Here is a 22,880-nt window from a genome sequence, read left to right as displayed (position 1 = left end):
CTCAGCTAGAATTTATAGGACTTTGGGTTGCTATATAGTTGGCCTTTATAAAATCTGAAGTATCATAAATAAAGTTATTTATTTAATTATTTAAAAATAGCAGGCATTTATAGTAAATGGCTAAAATAATTTTGCAAATTATAGATCTTATTTCTACAATGCAAATTTGTTTATTCTCCATTTGTCTTTTTTTGGGGGGTGGGGGTGGGGGTTGTGCATGAGCCGGAAATCAAACTGCAGGCAAGCATTCTACCACTAAACCACCTGCACACTCCAGAAGGTATTCCCTACATGTTTTACTAATACTTTTTGTCAGTTATAAAAACTGAGTAGAAAATAACAGCAGTGACTCATCTGGTTGGAAAGAATGTCACTTACTATGTTGTCATCCAACAGAACAGTGCTAAATGTGAAAGTACTTTTGAATAAAACCATTCATAATAAAATATAAATCATTGTGGCCTTAGGTTATTAATCATTTATATTTTAACTCTTGTATAATTGTGAGCCAGGCAAATTCAATAGTAAGGTGTTAGAATGGTTTCAGATAAAATTTTGTCCAGTTTGGGAAAACATTAGGTTCATCACCAAATATTGACACTTTTCATAAATGCTCATTTGAGGCACTTTCCTTCTCTCCATGGAAAAAAAAGCAGCATATTCCTTTGACCATTCAGAAGTATGGAACTAGACAGGGTACATCACTGCTGTTCTGGATACTGTTAGTCCTATACTGATTCCTAGGATTAAGAAATGAGACAGAGAGGAAAAAGAGCAGTTAAGTCTTTAAAACTAGAGGGGAATTGGAATCTTTTAAGTAACAAGAAATATTTTGTGGGGATCTTGGAGAAATCTTTTTGAGATTTGGACAATGAAGAGGTTGATATCCTGTCTCTCTCTCTGTGGGAGTTTAGTCTGCGGGCCTGGCTGGCTCCAAGTCCTAACTTCCCACTCGTAGGAGCAATTAAAGAAGTTTTATTTTGTGCTTTGGATAAAGACAATTAACATGTATGTAATGGATTGGCTATGTAATGGGCCTGGCTATCAAAAAGGATGAGATTTCTTTCTGTTTCTACAATCTCTTTATGGCCTGCATGCAATGTAACTCGCAGTCTTGTTTAATGCTTCTCAGTAATAAAACTTAGTTTCCTGCATTTGTAGAGAGGATCTTCTGGGTGGGCAACAGACTTTTTTTAATTGTATTTCTCTAACATGTTCCTACTACCAGATGCATTACTAGAATTTATCAGGAATAATTATTGCTATATTTGTTTTAATGAAGGGCTAAATTGAAACACAAATAAAGGGAAGATGCTGTGAGTTAGTGGTAGAACTGCGAATGGAGCCAGTAGTTATGAGTCTTCAATTAAAAGGAGAAAAGAAAAACCAAAGACTACATTTCTTCCCCAAAGTAGTTTAGTTTCAGCTTTCAAACTAAGTGAAATGCTATGGTTCAGTGCAATGCAGTGTCTCATTTTCTTTAGGGGAAGTTATTTGTGGAGCATAATCCTGTAATCCTGCTGCTTGGACAAATCCAGATAAGGTTAAGGCATCAGATTTTACTCCAGTGTGACCTTTTTGCTCTAAAAATAAACCTATATTGTCCCGGTAGGGAAGGGTGATGGGGCGTTTGAATAACGGCTCTTCAATTCCCAATAGCTCCTGCGTATGCCGAGAAATTACCTGAAATGCAAGGATAATTTTTTTAATGGTTTTAATCTGGAAGTGCAACTAAATCAAAGGAGTTTTACTGTCTCTCGAATGCTAACCCCTTAATTTATTTCTATGGGAAAATAAAATAATGAAATAATACATTCAAAAGCTTAATATCCTGACCTTACCAAAATAAAATTCTTAAGAGAAATGTCACATAATATCTTTCTTAAAGCACCATTTACAGACATTTCTAGGTCCTTGCATCAGATGGCCATGGATGGGTTCATTTCTTTCTTTTGGCTGGGTAATCTGACCAACCATAAGAACAGATAATTTGTTTAGATTAGGAGCCATGGCTCTCTCAGAGAAGGTTAATAAATTACTTGTCTATAAAGGGCTCAGTAAATTTGTAACTAAGAGAAAATTACTCAAAAAGTTACTGAATTTGCTTGACTAAAAAATAAATCCCAAACATTAAAAAGCAGACATTACATTCAAGCTGTTTTATTAATACCTTTACTTGTAATTTCTTTAAAATATTTTGCCACCATTTTCAGTACCTTTAAAACATAATTTGTATTCAGTGAGTATCATGCCACTTGATATCTTAGATTAAATAGGTCAATTTAACATTGCTATTTGAATTCACATTTTGTATTTGGATCAGAATGTATGAAACTGCTACTAGAACACAGCTGATGGGGTATGTGGATTTTTTTTTTTAATTAAACTTACTGGCCATAGTTACAAGGCTGTAAAATTCATGCCACAGATAGCTCTAAACCTAATGCAAAGCTTCTCACTAGAAAGAAAGGTAGGACTCCCTTCTTCTCAAACCTACATGAATTTCATGGTTTTATTTAGACTCTAGAGATACTTTGTGGGTCAAAGATAGACTACAACAGTGCCTGGCATTCCCAGTGGGAATACTCATCGATTCTAATACTAATTACCAATAGCAATTGGGGTTTTTAAGAGTTGAGATCAAAGTACTACAGATAGCTCTTAAGAGTTCTCATGTGTAATTGATGCTGCCACATTGAGAACCTTGTTTGGTCAGTATGTTAAGATGGGTACTCTCTCCCTTGACTCTCTTTTAGAAAGTCTCTGATTCCAAGAAGATATTTCACAAATTCCTTGAGGTTCATAGGAAAGTACCTTGCAGTCACATCTGCATACACTATTAATAAAAAGACCTGTGTACCCACTGTAGGCCAAGAGAGTCCAGTACTGTTTAATATACATTACTATGCAGAAATGAAAAGTTCTATAAAACTATAAGTTACATGTGGAAGAGTCACATTGGGATCAAGAAATATAATCTAACCATCCCTCTTCTAATTCAGTGATTCTTAAAATTATGTCTGAGGTTCATCAATGGACCACGAAGGTCCTCTGATAGGCCATAAACTGATCTATAAAACTGCAAGTTCTTTCTCTAGTTCTGATGAAACAAATGTAAAAATAGATTTTATTTTTGCCTAAGACTCAGAGCAACTTACTAGAAATTTATGAGTTAGTATTAACTTAAAAAGGTATTATGAATCATCAAATGTTTTAGTTTCCTAGGCTGCTCAAAGCAAATACCATGAAATGAGTTGGGTTACATTAACTAACTTAAAGACATAATGGTGGTTCAAATATGAAATATATATGCCACCAGCATTAAAGCAGATGTATAGTTTCCTTAAAATCTGCTCACTGATTCATGTAACAACATGAATTAATCATAAAGGTATTTTGCTAAAGGAAAGAAGCCAGACCCAAAAAGCTGCATATTGCTTGATTCCATTAATATGACATGGTGGGAAAGGCAAAACTATGGGGTGAGAAACAGATCAATGATTGCCAGAAATTGAGTTTAGGGGAGAGGAGGTAACTAAAAAAAGGCCACAAAGATGGATTTTTAGGGTGATGGAATGTCCTATATGGTACTGTGGTGTTGGCTAAATAATACTATGCATTTGTCAAACTGCACACAGTATATACTTTGTGACAGTATATATCAGAAAGAGTGATTTTACTGTTTGCAGGTTAAAAAAAAGTGTTATCACTTCTGATGAAAAGAGAAATACAGGTGAATCAAACTGTATTACAAAGTAAGACAATCTCACTGGAGGGAATGGGGAAGAAAGAAGCTGATCTAAATAACTTTGGAAAAACAATGTTTTGTGTAGATACTGTAAGGCTAAGGACAAAAATAACTGTACATAACACTGTATTCTACTTGGAAAATTTGTTTCTCATAGGGATACATATATTATTGTTATTTAAAAATTTTTTTAACATGGGCAGGCACTGGGAATCGAACTTGGGTCTCCGGCATGGCAGGTGAGAACTTTGTCTGCTGAGCCACTGTGGCCTACCTGGGATACATATATTATAGATAATTAGAGCTGGGTTTCTCATTCTCAGAGAAGGAAGTAAATGAATTAGCAAGTTGGGGAAGGGCTAGGATGGACCCTCTGGTATTAACTTAGTCACAGATATCAGTAATGAACTCATAATTATTTTAATATATATGCCTAAATAGATACAGAAATAAATACAGATATTTGTGTACATATGAGTTAGTATATATACATATATTCCTAGATCTTTCTGCCTAGAGGTCCTAGAAAAGTAGTGATACTCCAGTAGCAACAAGCACACCTAGTAGTCCCCACATCTTGGTTTCTGAATACCATTCTCCAATAAAAGCAACCACAAGTTCCTTGGAAAAATGGTTGATTCTAGGGTTGTAGCAAGGAAAATACAAGATGAGACTGAAGTAACTTGCCAGAAAGTAAGGAGGTACTAAAAAAAAAAAAAAAAAAAGAGACCATATCAAAAGGATGTAGGAGCCAAACAGAATCAGCTTCTAATGGCCAAAGATAGAACAATGTGAACAACAAAATAAATAACAATACTGGGTTTCAACCCCAAGAACAAAACAAATATCCATGAGTTCATACTGATATAAATGACTGAGTACATTTAAAATGGGGGAGAAGGAACAACTAAACATGAGAGTTCATTACAGAAGAGTTCCAATTAAATGTAGAAGGCATGAGGGAAGTAGGAAATAATCACTAGAGGAACACAGTAATGACAGCTACAATTAGTGGGCAAAGCGTTAAGGAAAAATAGGGTATTTGCATAGCCTCAAACTATCTCCCTCAAAATACTTATTATTGTGGTAGTTTTAATATATGTCCACAAACTCTTTGATATACCTTCTTTCAGGAGGTGGAGTTTAATTCCTCTCTCTTCCAGTGTGTGCTGGACCTAATGACTCACTTCTGATAAAAAGAGAAATACAGTAACTTTACTGAGAAAAATGTGGTAACCACGTGATCTCCAATAAGTCATGATGATAACGTGTAACCCCTGGTATGATGTGAAGAGAAGGGTTCATCAACTCTGTGATATTCCTTACCCAAGTCCATAATCTCAAGCCAATCATGGGAAACATCAGACGACCTAAAATTGAGGGAAATCCACAAAATACCTTACCACTACTCTTCAAAAGTGTCAAGGTCATGAAAGACAAGGAAAGAGAGAGAAATGTAACATATTGGAGGAGATCAAGAAAACATGACACCTATGCAATGCAGTATCCTGGATTAGATACTGGAACAAAAAAAGAACATTAGTGGAAAAACAGGGTAAATCTTAATAAAGTCTACAGTTTAATAATGTATCAATGTTAATTTCTCCATGTAAAAAATGTACCACGGTAATGTAAGTGTTTACATTAGGGGTTAAGAATATATGAGATTGTGGCAACGAAAAAGTTTTGATAACGGATATTGGTGATGGTAACACAACATTGAGAATGATATACCACGGAATTATACACTTGAAAGTAGTGAAAATGGGAAATTTTGAGTTGTGTGTTTGTTACCACAATATGATTTCTATATCAAAAAAAGTACAAAGGGGGCTCTGTATTGTCTTTGCAACTTTTCTGTAGAGCTAAAATTATTTGAAATGAAAAGTTTTTAAAAACTGAAAAAGACTTTTGTCTAGTGATACTAAGTTACTGGCATGTTGTAAATTTGTGCCATTTAAATACCTTACAATAAGGTTAAGTTTAGTAAAATTCCTGGGATATTTTAAAGCTGATAAGGCTATGCTTTATAGAATAAAGTCGCATACAAGAGGAGCAGTTCATCTATGTTCTTCTTCAAGTTTTAATCACAGAGGTTTTATTTTTCCACTTGAAAATTGGAAAAGATGGAGTTAATAGTTAAAATATCTTGAGAATTATTTTCTTTTCTTTAAACATTTTATATTGTGAAATATATATTCAAAAAACCCCAATAAGTTTCAAAGTAACTTAAGTAGTTATAGAACAGATTTCAGAGTTAGGTATGGGTTACTGTTGCACAATTTTAGGATTTTCCTTCTAGCTGCTCCAAGACACTGGAGACTAAAAGAAATATCAATATAATGATTCAGCAGTCACAATCATTTGTTAAATCCTATCTTCTCTGTTATAACTCCTTCTCCTTTCATCCTTCTCCCAATCTTTAGGGGTATTTGGGCTATGCCCATTCTAACTTTTTCATGTTGGAAAGGGATGTTGAGAATATGGCATAGGAGGATGAAACTAGATGTTCTTGGAGAGGCTGGCCCCTCTGGGTTTCAGAACTAATCTGGCCTAGAGACCCATCTGGAGGTTGTAGGTTTCTGGAAAATAATGTTAGTACATGAAATTTATGTAGAATCTCAGATAGAGTACTGGGTGTTCTTTATGGTTAACCGGAATGATTTTGGTTGGGGTTTAGCAAAGTGTGGTAATTAGCAACATCTAGCTGAAGCTTGCATAAGAATAGCCTCCAGAATAGCTTCTTGACTCTAGAGACTTATCTAAAAGAGAAAGCTGAAGCAAGTGTAGTGCTATCTATCTTGTCCCTAGAATAAGGGATTTAACATGGGCAGGCACTGGGAATCGAACCCGGGTCCTCTGGCATGGCAAGCAAGCGTCCTTGCCTGCTGAGCCACCGTGGCCCATCCCCCCCTCCCCACTTTTTAACCTTCACTACAAATAGGAATAATGGTTTCAAGAGCTCCTTTGTCAGTTGAGAGTAGGAATTAGTGCTTTAATTCCTACTAAACACTAATAGGAATTACACTGACTCCTCATCAGTCTTACCAACACATTTAGCTCTTCTCTGGTCATCTTAGTATGTTGTAGTATGAGCAAAGGGAAATGTTAGTTACTTGTGCGGGTGAAGCATGAATAACTCAGCAATTAAGGAAGTAAAAAGATTTTCATTATCTTCAAATAAAAAATTGGCAATAAGTTAACTGTAAGAGTTGTAAAGGGGGTACAAGGTGGAAATGTGGTTCAAATTCTTAGAAGAAAGTCCAGAATTCTGTACTGAAGCAACCTGTTCTTTTCCCATTCTTCCGAGTTTTCCACAGTCCATGAATGATGATATGGGAGAGCTAAGTATGAAAAATATAACCATAATCTTTAATCTTTAAGTGTTATGGGATTAATTGTGATGTACTAAGTGCTATGATTACAATGTGGGATTAAAAATGCTTGTACATCAGTGAGGAAGATAACTATGGCACACATGCTCAGGTACGATCTCTTGGAAGTTACTGGTGTAATACAGCATAATAAGCCTTTTGATGTGGGCCTAATATGAAGAAAAGTGGACTAATATACCTTTAAATGACTTTATGTTACTCTAGTGACCTCAAGGAAGCCACATCTGTCTGATGACTTTGATAATAAGAATTCCAAAGTTTGTTTATTAAAACTCAGAAGGATAGACCCACAGGGTTTGCTGTTTACTCTTGAGGATTTCAGATTTCTAAGACTTCTTCTTTCTTATGAGATTAGAAAAAGCATAATAAGATTTTTTATTATAACATGCTAGTATTGTACTTTTGGAAACAGAATGTCAAGAAAACAAAAATGAGTCTGCAGGCTCTCGATAATGGAGTTTTCTAATGATAAAAAGCAGAAATTCCTGGAATTAAATGTTACAGGAATATGGATCACAAGTTACTATTTTGCTAACTCAGTTCCTTATTTCTAGTTAGAAGATTCAGTACATTGCAAGTCGAACTTCCAGCTCATAAACACTGTTGTATCATCTTTGAATGTAAAAAGAGTAAGTAATTTATCTGGCAGTACTTGTTAGCTATGTGAGGGCATGGTTGGAAATACTAACATGTAATAAGTGGCTTTACCACGTTACATATACAGAGGTTCATGGTTACAAAAATATTCATTCAGAAAGTCAATATACTATAGTGATTTAAATAGATTATGGATTGGGAAGTCACACAATTTTTTTTTTAAATCCTGGCTCTTAAACGTACTAGCTGAATGATCTTGTGTGTTCTGCTTCACCTTTCTGAGCCTGTTTTCACTTTTGTAAAATAGGGAAAATGTAGAATAATATGTGTACAATGCCCGACACATAGTAATCACCTCAGCAAAAGACAGCTATTAGAATTCAACTGATTAAATGTTCAGTTAGGACAGTGTTTGAATAAAGACTTTCCTTATATCTTGTTGCCTGGGAAAGAATTTGAGTTTTAGTAAGTGTAGTTTTAAAAGTTTTTAAAATCATATGATTTATGGGATCATATGCGTCTAAGGCCTGATCATGACCATGGGTCACCTGGTGAACAGATTCCAGGATCCTAACCTAAACCTAATGAATCAAAATCTCTGAAGGGTGGAACACAGGATCCTATTACTTTAAAAGTCACATCTGATTCTAAAGACTAAGTTTAGGAACTAGAGATGGGCATAAAGTATACTGCATAAGACCACTGGTATGCTGGGGAATGCTAAAGGAAAGTTTACAAATGAGATTATATATATGAAGCCTTGTAAACTGTCAAAACTACAAATGGAGGGTACTGTTATGCAAAAACAAAACAAAACAAAACAAAAAACTACAAATGCAAGTTACCATTATGTAAAAACAAACATAATCATGGACTACTGGTGCCGGAGAAATCTGAGGAAACCGAGACTCAGAGAAGTTAATATGCCTTGTTTCAAAGTTAGGCAGCCAAGGAGGCAGTGGGGATTGAATGGTATCATTGACAAAAGAGCCTGATCCTGTGGGTGTAAACACATTTGTAAATAGGACCTTTGAAAATGCTATTAAAGTGTGCCCAAACTGAATGAGGGTGGGACTTAATCCATTATGGCTGAAATCCTTATAAGCAAAGGAAACTGGACACAGAAGAAATAGCTACGGGAACAGCCAGAAGCTATAAGTCAACAGAATCTTGAAGACAAAGGAGAAAATGCTGCCATGTGACAGAAAAATTAAGGAACCCCAAAGATTGCTGGCCAGCCAGCCCCAGCATGTCAGTTCTTTGGGCAGAAAGCATCACCCTGCTGACACCTTGGACATCTCCTAACCTCAAAACCACGAGCCAATAAATTCCCATTGTTTAAGCCAATTCATTGAATAGTATTTGTTCTAGCAGCTGGGAAACGAAAACAGCAGGCAAAATACGTATGATGTTACGTAAGTGTTATGAGAGCTTTAGAGGAGAGCTTGCTGTTGGCTGGAAGTACTTCAAAGGGAAATAAGAATTGAATTGGGTCCTGAAGGATGATTAAAATCCACATTAGTAATACAGGGAAAGGCAGTCTGAGCAAAGATGCAGAGGAAGGAATGTGAGTTAGACCCGTTAGGCTGGAAGAGAAGATTCACGTAGAGAAGTGATAGGAGTGTGAATGTTGGTTGGGAATAACTGGTTGGGGCCTTGGATCCTAAACTAAGGAATTGAGACTAACCTGCAAGCAAGAGGAATCCAGTGAAGGTTTCTAAGTAGGGGAGTAATATAGGCCCATTGGAAGGTGATAGATTAAAAGCAGTAGTTTTGAATCCAAAGGGCCCAGGGTGAGAGACTAAAAGCAAGATGCTACTACAGCAGTTCTCAGTCTGAGGTGATAAAAAGTCTGAATAGGATTGGAGAAACCTGAGGGTGTAACCGCTACAAGAGGAACTGAGAGTTCTTGGGATCTTGGTAGGGATCAAATGAGAGAGGAGGCACAACCACCGTGAGCCTGGGGGCCTGGGAATCTGATGACACCACCGGCAGAAACAGGAGCCCAGGTTTGAAGAAAAGGAGGACAGTTTGAGACAGATGGTAGTGCTGTTAGAGAGCTCTCTACACCACTCACCTTCATGTCCTCAAAATCTGTTATCCCCATCTGAGGGAGGTTTGAGCAGTTTACATGGATGAGCTTCCGGCCACTGATGAAATTTGTGGTAAAACACTCCTGTCAGTACAACAAGAACATCACTCGAAAGATGTACTGCAAAGAGCAGGGGAAAAAAGAATTTAAAAAGAAACCATGTTTGTCGCCAGTTTTATAATGAGCAAAAGTTAAATTTTTTTTTTTTACCCTAACACTACATTCTCCCCATCTAACAAATTTCACGCTGCTCTTTAAATTTTTTTTGGTTGCTACAACCAGTTTACCTCAATTACCTTTTTAAGTAGAGAGGGGATAAAATATTTCAATTCTTGTGTTTTATAGTAGCCTAAAAATGAGTTAGCATTAGTGAAATAAGAGATTACTCTATCTTTTTAATAAAAACCATTATTAATTAGCTCATAAAATTATTACTAACCCTAGGTACTCATGACATATTTGAGGCAGACATTTTACACAGCACAAGTTCAAGGTAAGGTAGCTGCCACTAAAACAACTTGACAAAATGTAAAAAAAAAAAAAAAGTCTATTTGACAAAATCTATTTTAAAAATCCAGTTTTCTATGAAAACAGGCCCCAATAAATTTCTTGCCTAAATAAGTTTCTTGGTCTTTAAGGATTGCAGAGAAAAGTTATCACAGGGATGAACAGGAAAAAAAAAACAAACGCAACCCTCATCTTCCCTTCCAAAATAATCCCTCAGCGGCAAGCCCAAAATAAAAATCCAAGTTACTTCTGCCACAGTTCAGGACTTTTCCACACTTCTAGTGAAGAGGCAAGAGCTCAGGACAGGGCAGAGGAACAGGAGGTTGAAGAGGATGAGAAGGTGATTTTTACAAGTGATATTTTTGTATACCTTGTACTGAGGGAAGCCTAATTGGCTAATCCACTCTGCAACCTCTTCTGGGCTCCATTTAAGATATGCAAATTGTACAATTTCTTTTGGTTGGGTTTCTTTATCTTTAGGTACCAGTTCCTCCACCTCTTGGTACAAATCTACAATTTTCTCTCTACTAAAGGACTTCCTTAAATCCCTCTGAAACTCTGAGTGATGTAAATTTGAATTGGTTTTACAGATATTCAGCTTTTGGAGTGTTTTAGAACACTTGTAATCTATCATTGTTAGTTCCATTTCACTTTCTGTGGAGGACCCTAATGTAGAGTCTTGAACTTCAATTTCTTTTACTGACAATCTTGTTTGGTATTTGGGGTGCTCTAGATCATCCATTTCCACAGAAAACTTAAGTTGGATTGGTTCTGGTCTATCTTCCTTGAAAGATTCGACATGCATCTCTTTTCTAATTAGTGGTTTGGCTTCATCTTGTAAATCAAGACCTTTCTCCACAGCTGATTCTGTTACTGTCTTCTTTTGAGCCTCTGGTTTGATCTCCTGTGGTAGCATATAACCTGTTTCCTCAGTTGATTTTCTTGGTTTTTTTTTTGGAAACTCTAGTTTAGTCTGCTCTGGTGGCTCTATATCTCCCTCCTCAGTTTTCTCTCTTAGTGCTTCCTCTGGTTTGGACTTCTGTGGAGGTACTAGTCCTGGTTTCCCAGATGATTTTCTTGACTTCTCTTTTTGATCTCCTGGTTTTATGTCCTCTGGTAGCTGTGGAATTTCTTCCTCACTTGACTTGCTTCTTGGTTTGGTCTCTTCTAGTGGCTCTAGGTTGATTTCTTCAATTGTTTTTTTTGACTTTTCCTCAAGAAACTCTGATTTGATCTCCTCTAGAGGCTCTGGAATTCCTTCCTCAATTGACTCTCTTCGTGTCTCCTCAGTAGACTTTCTTGGTTTCTGGTCTGGAAACTCTGGTTTTGTCTGCTCAGGTGGCTCTGTCCCTTTTTCTTTAATTGACTTTCTTTGGGTCTCTTCTGGAATTTCTGGTTTGGTCATCTCTGGTGGCTGCAGATCTGACTCTTCAACTGATTTTCCTGATCTCTCACTTGGAAATTCTAGTTTTGTCTGCTCTGGAGGCTCTAGACCTGTCTCTTCATATTGCTCTCTAAATGATCCCTCTGGAGCCTCTGGTTCAGTCTGATCTAAACCTAATCTTGTCTCATTGAGTGTATCCCTTAGAACCTCAGACTTGGTTTCCTTGGATAGCTCTATATCTGTTTCCTTAGTTGATTCTATAAGCAAATCCTCTGGAACATCTCCTTCAACAGCCCTCGGTGGCTCTAAATCTGGTTCCTCATGCATTTCATCCATAGGGACCTCCAAATTCCTGAAAAGCTCTCCTCCTATCTCTCCAGATGTCACCTCTTGGGAAATCTCTGGCTCAGTCTCCCTAGTTAGGTCTATTTCAGACTCTATGATAATATCCTCCTCGGACGACCTGGCTGGTTTTAGCTGCACATTGTCAGCATTCTCTGGCGCCCCCTCTTTGAAATGCTCTTCCTCAGTCTCTGAGAAGGTCTTCGGCTGTGGCTCTTGGTCAATCTCTTCGGGAAGTTCTGGGTCTGCCTCTGCAATGGTGTCTCGTTTAGCATTTTCACCCAATTTAGGACGTTCAGGAAGTGCAGGTCTTTCAGGTCCGGGATCCTCATCTTCATCTGGTCCAGAATAGTAATGTTCCGGGACTTCCGCCATTACGAAGCTTAGAGAACGCACCCAGGCCTCTTAGCAACCCCAACTTCCGATAGCGTCTCTATGGATACCACGATTTCCGGAAATGTCTTCTTAACTCTGCCCCAGGTTTTGTTTGCTCTTTTAAGCCCTGATTTTAAAATTCTGCGATCAAAAGCCCCCAGTAAGCCTTCTCACGTCCGCATCGCCAGCCTTCGCGGGCCAAGGCCCCAGTGACAGCTCAGGGCCCGCATCCTTCCCCCGCGGCGGCACCTTCCGGCCGGCAGGTTCCGCTCGGCTTTTCCCGGCGCGCAACGGCAGAGCTCATTCGGCCTTCGGCTGTTTCCGGAGCCACTCGCGGCTGGCGGCGGAGACGCTCGGGCGCGGGTTGCAGATGTCGGACGAGCTAGCGGCTGACAGGCCGGGCTCCTGGAGCCCTGCAGCCCTTGGAGGGTCGGCGGGCGGCGTCGGGGACTGTCCGGGAGAGGAGGGGAGCCAAGCGTCCGCCTCAGGTACGCAAGGCCGGGGCGCTGGCGGGTGGTCGCCGCCCGGCCTCAGTGCCCCCCACATCCTCGCGAGGCTTGGCCGCCTTCTATCCCTGGCTTCGCGGTGGAGGGGACCCACCTCGGCAGCCCTTGGCGCGTGGAGCCCGTCTTAGCTCTTGCTGGGGTCTACCCTCCCCCGAGAGGCGTCACTCCTTTCCGCCGCAGCTGCCACCACTCGGGCCCTGGGCTCCGTTTGAGTTATCTTCTACTCCTGTTTCAAAATATCCTGGTTCCTGCCGCGCTTCCTTTCTCACACCAGCCCAGATGGCAGTGACGGGGTTGCGCTGCCCAGGCTGCCCTTTGGTCTCGACCGGGGTTCGGATCCCACCTCCATCTGCCCATCGCCCCCTGGCCTCTTCTGACTCCCCATCCTACTCTCCGCCATGTCCCCTGCCCCAGCCTCTGTGCGCGGGTCTCCGCCCCCATCCGCGTCGGCAGCCTCCCCACACCAGGGTCCACTCCTTTGCCTCCATCCTCTCAATCCCTTAGAGTGGGAGAGATGAAAAAGAGCTAGATGAACATCAAAGCAAAGGCAGGAAGTAGAGGCTGAAAATAAGGAACTTTGGCGACCCGGTGCTTCAGGACGCTCCTCTTCTTGTTCAAGACATTGTTCCCATTTCTTCCCACACAAGTTACTCTGTGTGTGTGTTACCTCAGTGACCAAAGATGAAAGAAAGGGTCCATCTACCACACTTTCACCTGCCAGGCCTCCTTATGATGACCACACACAGTGAAACTTAAAGGGATGCCTTTGTTTTATAATATTATTTGAAAATCAGCTGTTAGTTTTTATCCATATTAACTGTAGGTTTTGAAGGTGGTAATAGGTACACAGGTAACCGGTGTATAGCACTTTCTTGGCGAATCTTCATCTTCATTACTTTTTCTGGACAGCTGTACATGGATGTAGTATGGGACATTCTTGTTCCTTTGTCCCAGGCCCCTTTGTTGAGCTTGGTGTCAGTGTGCACATCTGGTGCTCCCTTCTCCTCCATAGCAAGTTTTGGATCTTTTTGAATGCCTGAGGGGGCATTTTTTGAAGCCCATTCTGTGGCTGCGCTTGATGGTCACCACTTTGTTGATGGCAGAACAGCACCCTTCTTTGTGGGAGCCATTCTGTGCAAACCAGGTTGTAAAGACAGTGAGATGCCTTTTGAAATACAAAAAGGGATGGGGAGAGAATGGGTCTTATTAAGTGGCAAATTTAAATTTATTTTTCCAGATCTGAGGTTAAAATAAACATCATTTGAGCAACTTCTGTGGAGCCAAAGTCTCTGGCTTCTTTGGAATCTGGGTTAGATTCTGGATCCTCAGATTACCGAGGACAAGTCACTTACTTCTCTATGCCCAGTCTCCTCGTCTGTAAATATGGATACTATTAGTACCAGCCTCATAAAAATTGTTGGAAAGATTACATGAGGCATTATGTATGAGGCACTTGCTGCCTATCCCATGGTATATACTATACTAGTATTGGCCATTATTATGAGAATAAGATCTGTTGTTGCTTACTTCAATTCTCTGTCTGCTGCCAAAGGAGGTGATTCTGAATGTACTTTCAGCATTCTGGTTTTCCCCTTTCACTTTCTACTTTTATCCCATATATCTTCCATCTCCTAATGCTGCTATTGCACACTCTCACACACACACATGCACACACATCCCTGTGAATCACCTTGCTCTTTCCCATGATTTTATGTTCGTTAGTTTAAAAAAACTCACAAATTTTGCTTTTTTTCCTTCTAATAAACTCTACTATGCTTTGTGTTTAGTTCAAAGTTAATGGCATATGTTTAATGTTATAACAATAGACATTCTAAATGTAATTTCTAAAAGATTAAGCAAATAAGTCCTCAGAAAGGTATATAAGTTGCATAAGCCTGTCTCCCACATTTGTCATTGTTTATAAGTTCAGCAAGTTTTTATTTGCTTTCTAGAACTTTGTGTACTTATTTAAAAAAATACCCCAGCATTTAAAATATAAAGGTTTTAAAACCACTCCAGGAATATATTGGAGGATAATGGGTTTGTATTTTATTTTTTTCCGTATTTCTATCTGGTTCTTGCGTTCAAGTATTCCTCCCAGGACACTGGAAGAAATACCTGTGGTTCTTTCCTGCTGTCTTCGGAAAGCAGGGTGACAGTTGATTTCTTTTTATGTCGTACAGGGGTTTGTTATTGCAGCTCAGGGCAAGCTTTTTCCTTTGAGGTAGATTTGTTGCTAATATAATTGTGATGATCACTGTGTTAGTTTGCAAAAGCTGCCAGAATACAATATACCAGAAATGGAATGGTTTTTTAAAAGGGAATTTATTAAGCTGCAAGTTTACAGTTCTAAGGCCATGAAAATGTCCAAATTAAGGCATTGAGGAAGGGATACTTTCCTCCAAAGGATAACTCCAAGGAAAGGGGCTGATGAAGTTCGGGGTTTCTCTCTCAGCTGGGAGGGCACATGGCAACTCTGCTACCTTTCTCTCCTCATTACATAAAGCTTCTCCAGGGGCACTTTCCTTCTGCTCCAAAGGTCTCTGGCTGTGTGGGCTCTCCTGGTTCTGTTGGCTCTGTAGCTTTTTACAAAATGGTTCCCTCTTAAAGGGCTCCAGTATGCAACCCCACCTCGAATGGTTGGAGATGCATCTCCATGGAAACCACCTAATCAAAAGTTCCCACCCACAATTGGGTGGGTCACTGTATGGAAACAATGAAAAAATCCCACCCAGCAACATTGAATGAGCATTAAAGGACATGGCTTTTCTGGGGTACATAATAGTGTCAGACTGGCACAATCACTCAACATGTACCAAATCTTCCTCTGTGCCTTCATTTAATCCCGTTAACAGTCATTTTCTCCCAATTTTATAGAGGCATAAATTACATCTGAGATTAAGTTATTTGCCCAAGTTTCTAGCCCAGCTTGTATATCTTTCTCCATGGGAAGAAGAGTATGCACTTTGGCTCTGGAGTTTTTCCTGTCTATATTAAAGCGTTACCTTGTTATGATGTTATATTTATTGGCCATTAACTAGCATTGGTACTTGAGAGCAGGAATATGGTCTTTGCCTTCAAGGTATTTTCAGTTTGGTGAGATTAGAGTAGCATAGAAAAAAAGTCAACACTTAAAACATTATATAATTGGGTGCCTTGTATGCTGACCCCTCAAAAAAAACCTGTTTGAGGATAAGAACAGAATCTCTCATCTAATTATCTCTTAAAGATCTCCATGTTTTCTTATAGGTTCTTTAATATTTGGCAGGTTACATTGTGAGAGAAAGTCTCAACGAACAATTTGGATGAACATTAAATAAATATGAGGAATTAGGGTTGAGATAACCAAGAATGTTCCTTGAGTTATTCCAGTGGTTTGTAATCAGGAGTGATTTTGCTTCCCAGAGAATATTTGGCAAGGTTTGGAGACGTTTTTCTTTTGTCGAAACTGGGGGGTTATTGCTGACATGAAATTGATAGAGGCCAGGGATGCTGTTAAACATCCTGTAACACACAGGACAAGCCCCCACAACAAAAATCATCTGACTACCTCAAATGTCAGTAGTTCTGTTGTTCAGAAACCTTGCATTAGAGTTAAGCTGGGTTTCCAAGAAATGTGGCACTCTTGCATTTGTCTTGGCCAGAGCTGCGTGTGGTTGGGAGTAAACCCCCAAAACTATTTCAAATTAGGAGTTTGTATACTTGGGTCCTTCTACCATCTTTCTTTAGAAAATAATCCAATGAGCAAGCAGTAGAGTTGAGAAAGAATGAAATTGAAGGAGGTTTCTGTCACCCTTTCTTAAAGGGAAAACAGCAATAGGAAATGTGTTTGAATAGTCAGTTGTTACTGAATTAAGGATTTTGATTTTTCAGTGTACCTTATTCCTTCAAAGAAGAATTTGTAATTATCCAGAATAACCATAACTTGTTTTTAAAAAAGTGTTCTATGCAGAGAATACCTTTTGAGAATCTTCTCGTTTGTTAGCTCGGGTTTTGGTGAAAAGTAAAAAGAGTGCTTATGTTCTTCTGAACCTATCTTTCCAGTGGTCAGGCTATTCTTATTTATGACCTGTAATTGTTTTTAGTAGTCTTTTATTTGGGGCACTTGGGTTTTTCAGTCGCCAACAGGAGAGACAAATCACTCTTTATATAGTGACATACTCTGAACCATATTGTTGCTATCACTTAAGGGCAGGTTATTTATTTATCTGTCTATTTATTTTTAATTTAGGGAACTTTGGAGAAAATAAAAGGCAAAGTCTATTATGACACTGACATCAGCAGTAGAACTTAGTTTGGTGTATATGACCCTGAGAACTACCAGTGCGTTTAGACATTGAAGATTGGAAATAGGTCATGGTTCTAAGGTAGGACCTAGAACAATGTGATGAAGTCTTTCTGCAGTAATGGAAATGTTCTATAACTGTGGCTATTTAAATAGAAATTAATTAACTCATTGCAATTAAGCAAAATAAAAAATTAATTTCCTTGACACATTAGCCATGTATCAAGTGCTCAATAGCCACAAGTGACTAGTGGCTACTGTATTGGACAGCACAGAAGAATCAGAGGTCTAGGCCAAAGAACACTTATGTTTTTTTTTTTAGCTTTCTGTCTTGGATTCATGTAAATAGTTATAAATGTCTGCCTATGACTATTGTTTTTCTTATAGTGGTTGTGGTTTTACGTTATTGAGATAGCTGATTTGTTCACAATTTAAGCCATAACAGTACAACCCAACATTTGTAATCTGAATGACTTCTCAGGAGCCTGTGCTGCTCAGAAAAAAATGAGGGGAAATTGGATTCCAGGATCTCTGGGTTTAGTTGAACGTAAAATCAATCAATCTGTTTTCAGTTAAGCCTTTTAAGTTTACACCCACATAGCCTGCTTTTATTTCCTCTGCACTTGACTCTAAAAACCCCGGCTAATTATCTCTTTGGAGGCTGTAAAGGGGAAGTCTTATGAAACCTGAAGAACTCTGGCCTGATATTCAAGTACTTTAGAAATAACCTGTTTTTTGCTCTTCTTTTGTAGAGAAAGTACAAAATGCGTATTAAATTAGAATCTGTAGCATGATCAGTACATCTGAAACTATACTCTGGTAACAGCACGAAAACTCACATTTAAAGAATTGTCAATATAAAATATCTTAAGAAAGTTTCCTCCCCTTCCCCACCTTTGAATTATTCTTGTGCTTCCCTTTTTTTCCTTCTGTGTTTATTGTTTCCAAGACTTCAGTCATTCAGGTACCATGGTAATGATTTTTGTCACATTAGATTTTTGCCAATTTGACCAATTCCGTAAGTATTCCTAGAAGAGAAAAATTGCAAATTATTATTTGGTTGCCATTTGTTTCTTTAAATTGATGCTTAGAATTTTGCTTCATTCTCAGCATTATCCATTATATTACTGGCTTAATGTATGAATTATGTTTTTCTAATAAGTATTTTAATAGGTTTTAAAGATACAAACCTATTTAAAAAATGAAAAAAACATTTTCCCACATGCTGTCTAAATTTGCAAAACCTGTCCTGGTTTCTTTGTTCTCTTCTAGGAATACTTACAGAATTGGTCTATATTTAGCTGGCATATTAAAAAGTATACTGTAGAAATTTTGGCTTTTTTTTCTGTGTAATTGTTTAAATTTCACTAAGTTTAGGAAACCTAAAAAGCTGTGTTCTAATTGTTCTCTCTCTGAAAAAGGACTGCATCTTTCCACGTTATACTTACAGAAATAAATTAATGTATATCATTCTCCTTTTCTTACATCCTGCCTCTCACAGTCCAATTATAAGTTATTTTATCAATAGTTCTTAAGAAACTGCTAAATTTAAAAATAATATAGGGGATTTCTTTAAACTTAAAAATCAAAAGCAGTCTTTCTTCACTTTTTGTTCTGCATACATGAAATTATTAAGATGTTATGAGAAGTGGTACTTAGTATATGAGAAGTGCTCAACCTAAGTCATAATAAGAGACATGGAAATTGTAATTATATTGGGATACATTTTTGCCTTTCAGATTATCAAAGTTCCAAAAGGTCAATAACTCACTGTCTGTGCTGGTAAGTGTATGCAGAAACACATTCATACATTTCTGAAGGGAGTGTAAATTGGTATAGATGCTACAAAGGCTAATTTTCAATATCCATTAAAAATTACAGTATGTGTCCCTATTGACTAATTTCTCCCAGGAATGTATCCTATAGATATACTCAGATATACACTCAATGACATAGACACAAGGTTATTAAAGCATTGTTTGTAATGGAAAAAGATTAGAAAGAACATAAATCTCCATGAATAGGGAATGGCTAAATAAATTATGGACTATCCATCTAGTGAAAAATTAATCAACTATAGAAGAGAATGGGGAAGCTTTTATGTATTGTTTATTAATGGTCTCTGAGATCTAAATGATGAAAACAAAGTACACAGTAGTATATCTAGTATGCTTATTTGTGTTGAAAAAGAACATACACATACACATACTTTGCTTAATATGCATAAAATACCTCTGGAAGAATACACAAAACTTAATAATACTGATTGCTTTTGGAGGTGGGAACTGTGGTGGGAGGAAGTTTTCATTATATACTTTTATGCTTTCTGAATTTTGAATTATGTGGATATATGAGCTATTTAGAAAAAGTATATATGTATATATATAAACACATACATATACATGTTATGAGAGTCTTCACTATGATTATATCTTTAATTAGAGCCATTCTGTATATATCTATTGCCTTTCTGCTCATCAGGAACTGACCTTTTCTGATCCTTTCTCTCATAGATGAATTTTTATGAAATAAAGGTTGTAAACCTCCTTGTGGATTAATTTTACATTATCTTTTAAATCTGCTTCTGTCTTCCACTGTTTTATGTTCTAATTTCTCTTCTGACTAAAAATTCAATCTTCTTGAGGTCTTCATTATGATCTGAGTGAATGGAAAAGACAAAACAGGAGAGAACAACTGCTTAGATAAGCTGGTAATATTAAGCAGTGACAAACAGAAAGCAAAATTTCAAACTTCTGCTTATTTCCATTTTATTCACTAAGGTATCTTCAAATTGAAAAAGGTATAAAGGCAATGTAGGTTTCTGTTTTCAGTTATATTAGACTAGGTTATTAGGACCATTTCTTCCACTGGGGACAATTAGGAAATATAGACAAAATATAAAAATTTGCTTGTAGACAAAGAATTATCAGCTATGACTCATGTAACGGCAGGGGTATAAAGAAAGAGGTTCCAGGATGAGAGTAATTTTGGTGCCCCTTGCTTCACTGATGGCACAAGCTGGATTCCTAAATGGAGTTGCTAGGTGGTTAGGCCATGAAAAGTGCCTCTCTACACAAGGCAACAGGGATTAATGTTCAGGACCCATCAAGTAGGAGAACTCTGGTGAACTCCTTTACCTCAAGTTAGGACCAGGAAGGGCCATCCCCTTAAAGTAAAGGAGAACTGGAGGTAGACCATTGTAGGGACTGAAACTCACCTTCAGAAACATCTAAGTACATAAAATTGGATTCAGGTGGCTACAGGATGCTAGTGCCCCTAGGTCATCTGGTAGAAGCAAAGGCAAAATGCTCTCTAAAGGATTATTCTAGGCTTCAGATTATTACTACAAACAATTTTATGGTCATAAATTTATGGCACACATCTAAAATGACCCATCCACATAAGAGACAATATAAACAACATTAAAAGAAATGGATAGCAAAAATGGATCTGTAGAGGACTTCGGGAAAATGGTCGAATAGTGTAGCTTGAGATTAGTCCTGCTCCACGGAAAATTTAGAGAAGGGACAAGAGGGTGACTGAGGTGGTGATTCAGGAGTGCGGCTGACCTGGCAGAGCCTTTTGCACCACATGGGGCAACCCTGGTTGCAGAGGCTGAAAAACTGAGAAGCAGAAAGCTGGGGCCTGGCACGGAGGTGCGGAGCCCATGGGAGTGCATGGACAGGAGCCGGGGACTAGGATGTAAGCCAGGCCGCGTTTCTTGAGCATGCTACCCTCACCAGTGCAACCCTGTGACCAGCACACCCCATGCACCCAAACCCCATCACCTGCTCCCATTCCCCACACTCCAGGCGCCCCCCACTCCACCAGCCCCCAGGGCACATGCCTGCCCCCCACCCCCACCCCAAGTGCAGTCCAACCCACCTCTCTTGCACCCCTCCCGAGCACTACGTCCCCCTCCCTGTTCCCTGCAGGCTGTTGCCAGTGCATAAAGGCTATGGGCACTAACCTCCATACCCAGGCTACCCCTGCCCCCAGCCCATAGTGTCGCACAGCTTCACTCTGGTTCCCCCCCCACCCCCAGTGCTGCTCACCAATTTACAGCACTCCTAGGCCTATGCATGCATACGGGCCCCCAATCACATCATTCAGTTCTGGGAATTGCACTTTACAGCAGTCCTAGAACCACACATGCACAAGGCCCTCAGCCACACTTCCCAGCTCTGAGAAGGTGCTGACCTCCGCAGCTAGGTCACATCTACCCCCAATCCATGAAGGCATAACACTGACCTGTTGCCACAGCTCTGTGCATGTGCACAAAGGGCCCCATGACTTAGACCAGCACACACCAGGGTTATGCCCCCCAGACTGGTGCACCCACACAGCTACATCCTCCCTGGTCACTGGGCGCCTATGTTCACAAGCATCAGTGTAACACCCCCAACCTGTGCCTATACCTGCCCTGAAACAAATCACTGCATTGAGTGCTCCACCCTGTACTGTGCTCGCTGCTGTACAACCATCCCGCAAACCCAAGGCCTTAGACTACTGAAAGAAATCAACTCCCAAAGTAAATCAATCAAGATATTTACATGCCATGAAGACAGCAGATCACTACGCATATCACAATGCAGACAGATATAGCCCTGCCTAATGACCAAATTAAAACAGCAGAGGAGACACAGACGTTGGAACAACTAATCAAAGATGTTCATACAATATACTTAATAAAATAAGTGAGATAGAAAATGACATAAGGGAGATCAAGAAGACAATAGGAGAGCATAAAGAGAATTTTGAAAGAATAAATAGAAAAAGCGGATATCACAGAGATTAAAGAATCTGTTGACCAAATAAAAAACATACTAGAGGCACACAATATCAGATTTGAAGAGACAGAAGAAAGAATAAGTCATACACAGGACAGGATAACTGACTTTAAAGACTCAAAACAGCAAATGGCAAAACAGATGGAAAAATTTTAATTGGATCTCAGGGAAATGATAGACAAAACAAAGTGCCTTTTGGTGTCCCAGAAGGAGAGGAGAAGAGCAAAGGGCTAGGAAGAGTAGTTGAGAATATAATGGGGGAAAACTTCCCAACCCTTATAAAGGACATAAATATACAAGTCAAAGAAGCCAAGTGAACTCTAAACAGAATAAATCCAAATAGGCCTTCCCCAAGGCACATACTAATCAGTCTGTGAAATGTTGAAGAGAAGCAGAAAATCCTGAAAGCAGCAAGAGAAAAACAATCTGCTACATACAAGGGAAACCACATAAGACTGAGTTCAGATTACTCAACTAGCATCTGAGAAGGCAGTGCTATGATATATTCAAGATCCCAAAAGAGAAAGACTTCCAGCCAAGAATTCTGTACCCAGCCAAATTATCCTTCAAAATTGAGGGAGAGATTAAAGTTTTCACACACAAAGAAGTCCTGAAAGAATTTGTCAAGAGAACAGCCCTATAAGAAATACTAAAAAGACTTCCGGGTCAAGGTGGTGGCTTAACAACGTGCACATTATAGTTCGTCCTCCAGAACAACTACTAAATAACCAGAAATAGTACAGAACAGCTCCTGGGGCCACGTCAGTGACCGGACACACAGCGTACCCCAGTCTGGACCACCTGGACCAGCTGCGAGCCCCCACAGAACCATGAGTTCCCAAAGCTGCAGCCGCCAGCG

General features: G+C 39.0%; 2 protein-coding genes across 5 annotated transcripts in view; one reads left to right on the top strand and one right to left on the bottom strand.

The window, feature by feature from the left end:
* Positions 1 to 159: 159 nt before the first annotated feature.
* SAMD15 (sterile alpha motif domain containing 15) lies at positions 160 to 12,750 on the bottom strand. 3 transcript variants are annotated; one of them, XM_077123178.1, is made up of 3 exons: positions 10,710 to 12,750; positions 9,818 to 9,916; positions 160 to 740 (listed from the first exon to the last, which is right to left on the bottom strand). In XM_077123178.1, exons 1-3 carry the CDS (start codon positions 12,438 to 12,440, stop codon positions 729 to 731), a joined length of 1,842 nt encoding a protein of 613 aa, XP_076979293.1. In that variant the 5' UTR covers positions 12,441 to 12,750; the 3' UTR covers positions 160 to 728. The 3 variants fall into 3 exon arrangements, 2 of the variants coding, with proteins under 2 accessions (XP_076979293.1, XP_076979292.1); XM_077123177.1 differs by lacking the exon at positions 160 to 740 and adding an exon at positions 769 to 1,683 and having other exon boundaries at positions 10,710 to 12,749; XR_013160378.1 differs by lacking the exon at positions 160 to 740 and adding an exon at positions 1,659 to 1,683 and having other exon boundaries at positions 9,818 to 9,952; positions 10,710 to 12,749.
* The window catches only part of TMED8 (transmembrane p24 trafficking protein family member 8), a 53,341-nt gene continuing 42,743 nt past the window's right edge, over positions 12,283 to 22,880 (top strand). The window contains exons 1-2 of one of the 2 annotated variants that reach the window (XM_077123191.1): positions 13,287 to 17,313; positions 18,971 to 19,013. Coding sequence is in view for 1 of the 2 variants with exons in the window: in XM_077123190.1 (XP_076979305.1) it covers positions 12,811 to 12,928 (118 nt within the window). In the remaining variant the exon portion in view is untranslated. Of the gene's footprint in view, positions 12,929 to 13,286; positions 17,314 to 18,970; positions 19,014 to 22,880 lie in introns of those variants that run through there. The other variant, XM_077123190.1, reaches the window with a different exon arrangement.

The sequence above is a fragment of the Tamandua tetradactyla genome, chromosome 12, assembly GCF_023851605.1.
Source record: "Tamandua tetradactyla isolate mTamTet1 chromosome 12, mTamTet1.pri, whole genome shotgun sequence".
Lineage (NCBI taxonomy): Eukaryota > Metazoa > Chordata > Mammalia > Pilosa > Myrmecophagidae > Tamandua > Tamandua tetradactyla.
The sequence above is the reverse complement of the archived record's forward strand: the minus strand, read 5'-3'. Positions and strand labels throughout refer to the sequence as shown.